The sequence below is a fragment of the Marmota marmota genome, unplaced genomic scaffold (assembly GCF_001458135.2).
Source record: "Marmota marmota marmota unplaced genomic scaffold, marMar, whole genome shotgun sequence".
Classification (NCBI taxonomy): Eukaryota; Metazoa; Chordata; class Mammalia; order Rodentia; family Sciuridae; genus Marmota; species Marmota marmota.
Window position 1 is genome coordinate 11829466 of NW_026000142.1, and position 13152 is coordinate 11842617.

General features: G+C 38.0%; 1 protein-coding gene across 1 annotated transcript in view; it reads left to right on the top strand.

Moving 5' to 3' along the window:
• Positions 1 to 3275: 3275 nt before the first annotated feature.
• The window catches only part of Capza2 (capping actin protein of muscle Z-line subunit alpha 2), a 56911-nt gene continuing 47034 nt past the window's right edge, over positions 3276 to 13152 (top strand). The window contains exon 1 of the mRNA XM_048785918.1: positions 3276 to 3468. Coding sequence (XP_048641875.1) covers positions 3276 to 3468 — 193 coding nt within the window. The remainder of the gene's footprint in view (positions 3469 to 13152) is intronic.

The following is a 13152-nucleotide window of genomic DNA, read 5'->3' on the forward strand; positions in this document are numbered from 1 at the left end:
AGAGAGATTGATTTCTGTCTGAACACTCAAATGCCTCCCAGAGACAGGGAGGCAATGAATGCAGCAGGGACGGGAGGTCTGTGTGTTGCATGGTTCTCTGTGCATGGATGTGGTCAGAATAATTGGTCAAGTGGGGATGGCTCAGTTCTGAGACTCAGACATAATGTCCAGACATGGAGGGCATTTCCCCCGGGTGGGGAGAGCAAGTGCTCTGAGCACCAGAAACAGGTTTCACTTGGCTCCAGCTCTGACTCCACAGCAGCCTCCAAGAAACTCCCCTCTGAGTCTTCAAGATAGTTCTACACAGAGTTCAACTCCCAAGAGTAATATAAATAAATAGTTTTTATATTATAAATAAATAGTATTTACTTAAATCTCATAACTAGGATTATGACCAGAAGTTCTTGTCTGCAGATGGATTCTGAAAGTGAGGTGAGTAGTCACTGTAGATAAGGAAGGATGTGGACAATTTCTCAACTTTATGGAGAACAGCAAAAGCTAAGTGAAAAAGAAAGCAAAAAAAAAAAAAAAGTCAGTATTGGAATAGGAACTTTCAAGGCTCTCCATATCAAAGAGGGGTTAAGAGCTAGACCATGTGGTCAGACTGACTAGAAAATGGATTAACTCCACAGCTGAGTAACTACCCACCCCTGTACAACTGACAGAAACCCTCTATGGATATGCTGATGCCCACCTGGTAGTACCACAATGAAGTAAAAAGAAGTAACATATGTCAAGTGCTTACAACCTCATGTGGCCCGAATTATTTTAATTATCTTTGTTCTATTATTATTTCTTCCTTGGGAGTAGGACATTGTTGGCCTTGACAATTCCATTCCGGGCTTTCTGTTTTTATCTCCAGGAAATCAAGGAGGGGTTCTGGAATCAAGATCATTCAGACTAACAAAGTGACTCACCATTCTGTCTAGAAAGCAGGCAAGTATCTAAGTTAAGAGGCAAGTGTACCTAGAAACGCATCAAACTTTATGATTTAAAAAACAAGGCAAAAGCACACTTTCTGGCCCTCTGATTCCTTGTTTACATAAGTGTGGTGGATGGAGTGGGTTCCATTAGTTCTGAAGAGCCCTGGTATTGCTCAGAGGAGTGTTAGGCATGGAAGGAAATCTATGCAGGCAGGACTCTACTCCCCACTGCAACCGCAGGGCTCCTCTTGCATCTGTTCCCCAACTACTACAACTGTAAGAATAAAATACTTGCAGGTGGCAATGGAGCAGAACTACAGGCCCTTGACTCAAAATGTAATCAAGCTCTTCCTGGAGAAGAGTCTCAAAGCTCCTTTTTTTTTGTAATTAAGGATGCAGCCATTAAAATACTATACCCTTTTCTTTTATTCATGACAAATCCAAATGAGCACAATTTGGAAAGCAGCAGGGAGGGGAGTGAACAAATTAAATTAATTCTGGTGTTGAATGTTAATGTAGTGCTACAGAAAAGGAGATATTTTGTGATTTGAAGGCAGTTAAAAAAATACTTTATCCTTCTTAGGAATTTAGGTCCATCTTTGAGAAGTGATTTTTCTCACAACAGATCTGTGCATTTGGTCCAATAGGCAGACCCCTGGTGGATTATTTCTCCATTACACAAAGTGCCTAGGACCCATTATATTTACAAGGGCCCATGAAAATATTTTAATTTTCATTTTTGTTAAAATCAGAAGATTATATATATATATGCATGTATATATACATATAGATAGACACACATATAATAATGAATTTAGAATTGACTGTATTTATCTTGATACCAATGCAGTCATAAAATATAATTTTAAATATTTGTTTAGGAAGGAAGGGGTCCATGAGGCAAATGTGCCTATAGTTCCCTCATGTCATAACTCAGCCCCAACTTTCTGCTACTTAAAAGAGTGAAAGGTCACAAAGGGCACCTGATGTGCTGACCCTAAACCCAGCCTGATCTCCACTTGATGTCAAAACTCTGCAATGTGTCATAAGCTTGTGCTAGCAGCCCTTCCCATTTTTCTCTGATGAGTCAGTCACTTGCTTAAGAATGTTAAAGAAAGTCCCTATTCCAACTATGGTAGCAGGTCAGCAAGATGGGCCTCACCTGGGAATTTGGTGGAACTACACAGTCTAGAGCCCCACTTCAGACCTACTGAGTTTGATTCTTTACTTGCGTAAAATATCAAGAAATTTTACATACGTTAAAATGTGTGAAGTTAAGGATTAAGCCAAATGATTCAGAGCTGCAGAACCCAGAGCAAGATTAAATTCCTGAGGGTAACTGGGATTTCCCTAAATAAAGGATAGAGGTAGGGGTAATGTTGAAGACTGGGGACCTAAGAGGGAATCAGGAATGGGATAGAAGAGATCCCTTGGTGAAGGTATTACCTTCCAAGGTGCTTTCCTAAAGGACTGGAGTGGGAAAGAGGTTCTTTATGTTTTCTTGGTATTCTAAGTTTGACACTTGGCTACCCCATGTGATTAATGCTGAAGGGCCAGCACAATAGAATTGACAGTTACCAGCACCACACTCTCCTCCCTTACCTAAGCCCAGGTGAGAAGACTGCATCCTGCCAAACTTGTGCACAGGGCTCCAAGAAAACAATGAGAAGCAAAATGAGCCCAGGTGCACAGTGGAGCCAGAATTAATGCAGAAGATATAGAGACACCAAAGTACCCCTTCCAAGTAACCATCTTCCTTGGGATATGAGACCAAAACACCTGCATTCTCTCTACATCCTAGATAGAAGGGAGGTTCATACTACTTCTTATGTTACTTTTTTTTTTCTTAAAGAGGTTGTTTCATTGTTTTAGAATCTTTGAAACCCCTTTAAACATCTACCCCAGGTAGATGATTTCTTCATTAGACAAAGTGTCTAGGACCCATGATATTTACAGGGGCCCATGAAAATATTTTGCTTTTCATTTTTGTTGCTTTAAACAGAACAAATTCTTTGGGGGTGTAGTTCAGTAGTAGTGGTTCCCCAGATTCAGGTCCCAGGACCACAATAAATAAATAAACAAGCAAACAAATAAACAGAACAAAACTTCTAAGTTCCTCCTAGCTGTCACATTGACTATTAGGCCTTATCCTACCTCCATGGGGAGGTTTGGGGCCACCTGTCATACTTGCCTTCTCTTCAGCTTCTAACCATTTGCAGAAACACGCACAAGGAGCCTGAAGATGGTAAAGGGAGAGTACCAGGTTTATTACTGGTAAAGTGAAATGAGGAAGCAGAAAGAAATTCCCACACCAGTAGATAAAGTCTGATTGTTCTATAATCATATTGGTAAATGGCTCTTGGAATCAGCTTGGTCCCTGGTCAAGCCATCAATAAGAATTTGCCTCCATGCACAACTTTTACAAGTCAACCAATCGGCATCAGCCCCATATTTCTGAAAGTTAGCCAATCACAAGCTCGCCTCAATAAATACTCAACAGAGACAACCCGTCAACAGCTTCATCTGTGCAACTATACTTCTACAGGTATGTCAAAGTCCATAAACCCCTATAACCCATTATTCTCTGAGCTCCACAATTCCTCAAAACCCTGTGTATGGTGGAAACCCCTTCCACCAGATGATGACACAGCGAGAAGGCACTGTGAACCAGGAAGCCCTTGCCAGACACCTGAATCTATCTGCCTGTGCTTCCATCTTGGACTACTACAAGAAATACTCTCTGTATCTATAAGCTGTCCACTCTATGGTATTGGGCAATGGGTATCAGAGATATTGAATTCAGGGGCACTGGACCACAGAGCCACATCGCAGCCCTATTGTGTATTTTGTTTAAAGACAGGGTCTCACTGAGTTGCTAAGTGCTTCACTTTTGCTGAGGCTGGCTTTGAACTCCTGATCCTCCTGCCTCAGCCTCCCAAGCTGCTGGGATTACAGTCATGCGCCACCATGCCCAGCTATTTTGTTATAGTGTCCCATGCTAAGACTCTGAGCAGTTGGTGTAGGGAAGGCGTTCAGGACCAGTTATGAGATTTGGTACAGCTCTGCCTACCACTGAGACTATGTGCTTTTCTGGGAACGTCAACAAAGGGACATCTTACCCAGCATTATATTTAACAGAATTTATATGTAGAGAAAAATTATCTTAAATGCTTTCCACATAATTGTTTCCACTACTTGAGTGAAATTAAGAAAAACATTTTCTTATCACAAATTATTCTGTTTTGTTTAGCTCCTAGAAAAAGTATACAGTCTTTTTCACTTGAGCACATATTATCATCTTTAATATCTTTCAGTGGTTTGTAAAATGTCAAGAGGAGAATCTGAGACAGTTTCCCAGGCCCACCTGACCAGAGCATTCTTTATTCTTGGAGCACTGATAATATCTCCTGAAACCAATATTTTGCCAAATAATTTGAGATTCACTGATGAAAACAGTGATTGGAATCACTGAGTTTTGGAATCACTGAGTACTTCGAAATGCAAGTGCCTCTGTTCCATCCAAGACCTGAAGAATCTTCCTTCAACCAGACTGTACCCATTCCAGTAATTCTAAATTGCAGTGAGGGTTGGAAACAGCCAGTGTAGATCATTTCTAAAGCTCCTTATAAGGAAAAAAAAAAGTAGGACAGGAATATTTGGAAGAAAGGAAATTATCTGAAATTTGTTTGATACAAGTCAAGTAAAATAAGGCATAAGAAAATATGAAATACTGAAGAAGTGGTAGCAGTATGGAATAGTTTTAGGGCACAAGTGTTTTGACCCAAGTAAATTGAATGCTACTCATTTCCCCCCAAACACTCTCTGAGCTGCTTACCTTTCCACTTACACCTTAAGCTATGGAATCACACACGGCCTTGGCCTTGTGCATGCTAAGTTCATGCTCCACTACTGAGCTACAGCTCCACTTCAAAAGCAAACCCTTTTTAAAGATAAACTGTAAAGTACAATCAGGGATCCCTTTCTTGGGTGCTTGACCAAGAATTCATTTTAATGACCATTTTGATTCCAATGTTCTCCTACCCTTTACTCTGCATCTTGGATTTGGGTCCAGAGACTGCTTCTCTGGTTTGACCATGGACTTGCAGTCTGTCAGATTTGTATCAACCTAAGACTCAAGATCTTTCAGAGTGCTGGCACTTCTGCAGACCTCAGTTCCTTTGCAGTTTCACTTGCTCAGCCTGGGAAACCCAGTTTCCCTTTTCTGTGAGCCACGTGGGGCTGGGGTGGGTGCTCCCTTTTCCTCTTTCTGCTCAGTCTTCTTTCCTCTCTATTCCCCCAGTGTCCCCCACCCCAGGGTTCCAGGGTCCTGCAGCTTAGTCAAAGAAAACTCCCAGAAGGTCTTTTACTTCTTCCTGTAGGCTCCGGACACTCATGAAAACAATTTCAAATTGGCAAAAAAAAAAAAAAGAAGTATGTGAGTCCTGATTACACAGAATCTCAGCTTCCTCAAAATTGCCTCTTTATCTCACACTCATATTTTAAATGTGAAAACAAGCACAGCGAAACGCAGGATCATTTTTATGAAATCTTCTTTGTGACTTGTAAGTCACCATTTTTTGTTCCCTTCATAGATCTGCCAGAGCTGCCTGCTTGATTTGCATACAAATTTGAGTTACAATGAGTACTCCTGAGCCACTACAGGCTGACCACTGTTTGGGTCCTGGATTAGCCCTCATTACATACCCCACTGCAAGATACTTCACTCCTGGGGAGCTGTTGCCTTGATTTACACTATTAAATGTGGCATCAATAGGGTTTCATAACTTTTTAACTACTCCTTTTCCTTCTCTCTTACTTTTTCACTAACATTAACGAAAGTAAATTTTGTATTTTCGTAAGTAGAAGATTGAACTATCCCAGAGGTCATGCAAGTATGCAAGAATTTTTTTTTTCTCATCTTTCACCCTCATTATCACCTCTATAAGAGAAGTGAAAGCAAAACCCAAGTATTCTCATAGCACTAGAAATGGAATAGCTGTGGGCAAGAGAAAATTAAACTTAATTAAAATGTGCCTTGAAATTTCTTACATTTCTCAGAGCGCTAGAATTAATCAGGAGGCTCAGGATCCTATGAATGATTTTAACAGAATTGTATCAGGGCAAAAAAAAATTTTTTTTCTAGATTTATATTTTGAAAAGTAGGCCTCGAACTTAATAATAAGAAGACAGCTCAATTTTAAAAAGGACCAAGACCTTAAAACACACATCACCAAAAACACATAGATGACAAACAAGTATACGAAAGGAAGTCCCACATCATATGTTATCAGGGAAATACAAAGTGAAACAACATTAAGATTCAGCTGAATACCCATCAGAATGGCCAAAATCTAGAACACTGAAAACACCAAATGCTGACAAGGATGTGGGGCAACAGGAACTCTCATTTATTGCTGGTGGCAATGCAAAATGACAAAGCCATTTTGGAAAGACAGCTTACTAGTTTCTTGTACAAATAATCATACTCTTATCATGGGATCCAGCAATGGCACTCCTTAGTAATTACCCAATGGAGTTGAAAACATGTCCACACAAAGACCTGCACACTTATGTTTACAGCAGTTTTATTCATAATTTCCAAAACTTGGGAAGCAACCAAGATGTCCCTCAGAGTGTAAATGCATAAGCATTGGTACATCTAAACGGTGGAATATTACTCAGTGCTATTATTCAGTGCTAAAAAGGAAAGCACTATCAAGCCATAAAAAGACACAGAGGAAATTTACATGCATAATACTAAGCGAAAGAAGACAATCTGAAAAGGTTGCCCAATGTATGATTTCACCTAGAAAAGGCAATTCTAGAAAAAGTAAAACTATGGAGATAGTGAAAAGATCAGTGGCAAAGGGCTAGGGAGAGAGAGAGGGATAAATAGTTTTGGAGAGCATTTGAGGGCAGCAATAATTTGCAGTTTATTGTCATGGTAAATACACATGATTAAACATTTGTCCAAGCCCATAGAACATATGAAACCAAGACTGAATCCTAATGTAAACTATGGACTCTGGGTGATAATGATCTGTCATGGTAGGTTCACCAATTGTAACAAATGTAGCACTCTCGTGAGGATATTGATAATGGAGTAGGCAATTTGTGAATGGGAGGAGAGGATGTAGAGGAAATCTCTACCTTTCACTCAATTTTAAACGGCTTTAAAATATAAAATTATATTTTTTTGAAAATATGCTTTTGTGTTTTTAAAAAGGGACAATATAATTATTACCCAAGGTGAAAATCACCATTATCACTTATTAATGAAAGGCAAATGATGTATATTATCAATTAGTTTCTAGAAATAGGATATTCATCTTCATAGATAATTTTAGCTTTCAAAACTGTTAGAGATATTTACAGATTACCAACAACGAAACAGTATGATATATAGTATTGTAGTTTCCAACCTTTTCAAACACAAAGACATATTTTGAATATCAACAATATTTCAGGAGATGGAGTTCAGAGGTAGAGCTCTTGGCTAGCATGGCTGTGCCCCTCCATTCAATCCCTGGTAATGAAAAAAAATCACAATATCACTTCATAACTGGTTTCATTTATTAATTTCATTTATAATTAATTCATCAAGAAAAATACATCTTATTTGACCCAAGGAAATCACCTAAGAGTGGACTAAGAAGCTATATAATGAGATCTTTGCCCAGTACAGATGATAGTTACTAATTCTACCAAAGTCTCTTTATTGCAAGTTTGAATTGAACACAAAAAAAATAGAAAGTCAGTAGTCAGCTTGAAAGAGCAAAATCCTTTAAAGCCCCTAATAGAATTAATAAGAAGAGACCAGTTGATTGGGACGTATTTCTCTCCACCCAAGTCCTTTCTGATTTTTCCTTTTTATTCATTTATTTATTTATTTTTTCCGGACAACTGAAAAAGTGGTGGGACAAGGAGTAGGCGTGAATTAATTGACTTATAGCTTTAAAAGTGGTAGTAGCAAGGACAGAAAGAAGTTGAGTAGAGATTGATGAGGGGATCACGCATCCTAGGTGTATGACCTGCCCTGTGCCTGTCTGGAATGGTCTAGCAGGTCCTGAAGGCAGTCTGGTCTCTAAGACGCTCAGATAGACTCCTCAGGTTCTTATTTTTCTACTGAGACCTGGACAGTTCCTTTTCTTGATATCTCCATTACCTAACTGAGAGGCTTATCTTTGTTAATTTTCCAGTTTCCATGGAATAAATACCTCAGAACCAAAGTAACTTGAGTTTGTCTCTGACATTCATAACTAAAAATCATAAGTAACATAGAAATTGTTTAGTTAATTTGTTAGTCTTTTCAGAGTGGCTTCTTTCACTTTGTATTATGCATTTAAATTTCTTCTGTGTCTTGATGGTGCTTTCCTTTCTAGCACTGAAAACAAATTTTAAAATCTTAGCACCCTGCAGTACTTTTTTGATCTCCCCACTTTTAACTTTTTTTTTTTTTTTAAGAAAGATGCTCTGTTTAGGTGATATGCAAAATGAAAACCTACTCTCAATTCCCATCACTGGTGTAGTAAGTGTGCTCTTTCTCACCAAGAAAGTTACCTACAGATGAGGCCCTTCTATGTGTTTTCCTTGTTAGAATGTGACGTCTGAAGGTTCCAAATATTTGTAGTGCACCAACCCAATTCATTGATTTCTAGAGGGGAAAAAAAAATCATGTTGAAATTTGGTTGTCATTATGGCAGTACTGGGAAGTGAGGCCTTTAAGAGGTAATCTGGTTGTGAAGGCTCTACCCTATGAATGGAATAATCACTTCATGAATTGCCATTAATTAATGGGCTACCACAGGACTGACTTCATCATAAAAGCAGGCTTTCTCTGTATCCCCAGGTTTCCCTCCCATATATGAAGGAGGCAACTTTTAGCAGGAAGGCCCCTGCCAGATGCCAACTAGATATTGTGCCATGCTTTTGGACTTCCCAACCTATAGAACTATGAGTTAATAAACCTCTGTTCTTCATAAAGTATCCAGTATCAGGTATCTCATTATAGCAACAGAAAATAGCCGAAGACAGGAAAGTAGGGAGGGATTTCAGAGACACCCTAATGTTCTCTCAAAAGCTCATGTGGATAAGAATTTGGTCTAATTTAGAGTTACTGATTGTAGTAACTAGTTTCAGAGCTTATTTTTATGTATCATGTCTCAGATTTGTTACTTGTATTTGTTACAAAATTGTGATAAATTGTATATGTCTTTGTGTATATGTGTGTGTGAACCATTTCAAGGTTAATCATTCTATTAGTTAAAATTCTAATATTATGACTCTTAAAGTTCTTAAGTTTATGAAATATGGCATAATTGTAATACACATAACATAATTGATTTACAATTTATTGACCTTTTCTTCGTATTGAGAGTGACTACCAGGTTTTTGTTGTAAATACAAAACAAATGAATATTTACTTTCATATTGTACAATTGAATAAGGGAGTTAAAACTTTAAGATATTTAATCCCATAAATACACTTTTACAGAGTGATGAAGTCCTAAATTGATATTCGTTAAACTATCCCAAATTGAAGTTTAATTTATATAAACCCATAACATTTCTACCTTCCATATTTATTTTTCAGATTTTACAGGTATAGCAACCTGGCTTACTTATCAAAGTGCTTAAGGAGAAAGCTTCACAATCTTATATTGCTGCTTTGAAGCATTTATGACTTGCTTCTTGCTGTACTTTTAACAAAAAGCCTAAATGTGTAGCTGGGCACAGTGGTGCATACCTGTAATTCCAGCAGCTCAGGAGACTGAGGCAGGAGTATCCAGAGTTCAAAGCTAGCTGCAGCAAAAGCAAGGTGCTAAGCAACTCAGTGAGACCCTGTCTCGAAGTAAGTAACGAAATAGGGCTGGGGATGTGGCTTAGTTGGTCAAGTGCCCCTGAGCTTAATCCCTGGTACCAAAAAAAAAAAAAAAAAGCCTAAATGTTTAAATAAAGACTCAGGCAAATCGTTGCACAAATGATGGTTTCTTTATTTTTCTAGCTTAGTTTAGTGTTTGCTTTTATCTGCAACACTCAACTAATGAAAATATCTTATTGGTTCCTGGAAAAGCATAAACTATTTTAACCTAACACATTATCCAGTGACCAAAGGGCTTACAGAGAACCAAAAGAAGGCTATATAGTAGAGTTGAAAACATGAGGGAGGTGTGGTGAAAGGTGAGCTGGGCATGCCAAAACACACAGGACAGAGGTAAATGACTTGAATACTGGGGGAGGGGGTGGCAAATAATGTGTGAAATGACTACAGTAGGAAAAGAAGGATTGGCAGAACATAAGGTAAAGTGGAGAGTAGAATCCTGACCGAGAAGTATTCAACTCATTTTTAATTTTAAACAAATTAATACTCAATTAAACAAATCAATACTCTACTGCAAAATTATACATTCATATATATATGAAGGATGTCACTGAAGTAGAAGTAAGGTGATGCTATTAGATTTGTGTTTTGAAAATTACAGTGTTTTAGAAAACTTAAAAACACAAAAACCTCTGAATGTGCTTACAGTCATAAGATATTGCACCCATGAAAACAAAACTGGGGGTTCCTTCCAGCTATGGTATACTAAGGGATTGGTAAATTTGGTGAACACACGTCTGACTTTTTCTTCCCTATGAAACCCAATAGAAGGAAAATTTTAAAATAAAAACAAACAACATGAGAAAAGGGAAAGGAGGCAAGGCTACCGAAATGTCAGTCTAGAAAGAAGATGGAGGATCATAGTGCACTGGAGACCTCCAAAAACCAAGTCCCAAACTGGTGGTGTGAAAGCACCAACCAGGAGACTCCAGAGTCCACAACTTGATAGCATCAAGTACCTTTGGAGATGAGGGTAAAGTGGGGCCCCAGATTAGGCGGTCAAGGTGTAGATTGGGAAGCCAGGTGAGCCTCAGATCCCCTCCCCTACTTGTGCTGCTGAGTGTCCATCTGTCCCTTCCCTACCCCGGTACAAGTCTGGAAGTTCTTTCCCTCTAGTAAAGACATTTGGGATGATGGATACCATGCATAGTTAAAGGTGGAAATACCATGCCAAAAGCAGGAATTAAGGAGATGTCTGAGCAGCAAATGAAAGGAAAACCTGCTCTCCTCCCCTTCATGGTTTCTAAATTACTCCTTGCCAGGCCCTTCCCCTTCTGAAAGGAGGTGAGGTGTTCTGCTCTGGGGATTCCCTGCAAAACAAGATGAGAATCATAGAAGGGCAAAGTCCAATCATCCCAAGTAAAACTCAACTACTTAGTCAAACACCTATAAGCATGAACACGTGCTTTGTTCTGGAGGGAAGTATTATCTTTGAAGACTATTTGCTTTGCAAACTTCCTTAGGAGAGGTAATTCATAACAAAGGGAAGTTCAGCCTGCTTGCTATATGTGCAGACACATGAAAGACCATTAAGAATTACCTCCCCAACCTATACACTCAGACCACCCCGTATATTGCCTTCACCACTCTTACAACTAAATTGTAATTACGTAGTTATTTGAGGGAACATGTGCTTACTATTTTTTTTTTCTTCTCTAAATAACCTGCTCCATAAAGGCAGGGGCCATGTCTATTGTGTTCATTACTACTTCTCCAAGGTCTAGCAGATTGAAGGTACAGAGCACAAGCACAATAAATCTTCTTTGAGTAACTGGTTCATTGATTATTAGAATAGAGTGCAGCAGAGATGCAACCTGAAGGAAGATGAGTGACAGAATACTAAAGTCACAAGGTGTAATGTATTTTACTATTTCTTCACATTCCAGGATTTGTTATTTTACTGAGCACCTTTCATATATTACTTCATGAAAGCTTCACATATATCTTTGAATTAAATGTCAAAGTTAAGAGACTTGTCCAAGATCAATGGATTTTTGAAAGGGAAAAAAAAATACCTGAAATTTGAGTATTTCAAGCTGCATACTCTTCCTTCTAGTTTATAAAGGCTTTTATCCAGAGCAATTACAGCACAAAACAAGGTCAAAAAGCAAAATTAGGGGAAATGCTTTTTAATACTTAATTTAATTGAAAGGTTAGATATTTGTAAAAATATTTTATTTATTCATTTTACCTGTCACAGCAAATGTGAATGAATTGAGCTCAATTTTCCATCATTCTATAGATTAAAAATAGCAACATTTTATATATTTATAGAATGTTCAACATTTTATATCATTTTATCTTCTCAAAACACAAATAAGGTAGATATTACTACTGCTTTTCAAATGACTTGAGGATCTGGAGGATTTAAGTAATAGACAGAAATTGCATAATCCCCAAGAGTTGAAATATAAGCATGTTAGATTGAAAATATGCCTTCTTATAAAAGGAAATTGCCCTCCCAAGATGCAGAAATCCCCTTCTTCAGTATCACTCAAAGCAGTGTTTTCTAATATGTTTTTTGCTATACATTAATCTTTTACTTTGTCTTATTATGTCAAATACTGTGAAATTAAGAATCTATTTCCTAAAATAAGCCTACTCACATAAAAAGTGGCATATAAACTCATGGAAATAATCACATATATACTTTAGAATTTAGATTTTCCCTGGATGTATAAAAATTAGATTTAAATAAATATTAGTAGTTTAAAATTATACTATGCTTTAAGTTCACACTAGTCACGAGATCAGGTATAGCAGATAAAACAGAATTCATGCAAGTTGAATTTACAAGTGTTATTTCCCTTGTCATTCATTGTTTCAGTCTCATTTCTTTTTTTTATTGGTTGTTCAAAACATTACAAAGCTCATGACATATCATCTTTCATGCATTTGATTCAAGTGGGTTATGAACTCCCATTTTTACCCCAAATACAAGTTGCAGAATCACATCGGTTACACATCCACATTTTTACATAAGGCCATATTAGTGACTATTGTGTTCTGCTACCTTTCCTATCCCCTATTATCCCCCCTCCCCTTCCCTCTCATCTTCCCTCTCTACCCCATCTGCTGTTATTCAATTCTCTCCCTTGTTTTTTTTCCCCTTTCCCCTTACAAACTCTTATATGTAGTCTTGTGTAACAATGAGGATCTCCTTCCATTTCCATACAGTTTCCCTTCTCTCTCCCTTTCTCTCCCCCCACTCGTCTCTGTTTAATGTTAATTTTTTTCCTCATGCTCTTCCTCCCTGTTCTGTTCTTAGTTGCTCTCTTTATATCAAAGAAGACATTTGGCATTTGTTTTTTAAGGATTGGCTAGCTTCACTTAGCATAATCTTCTCTA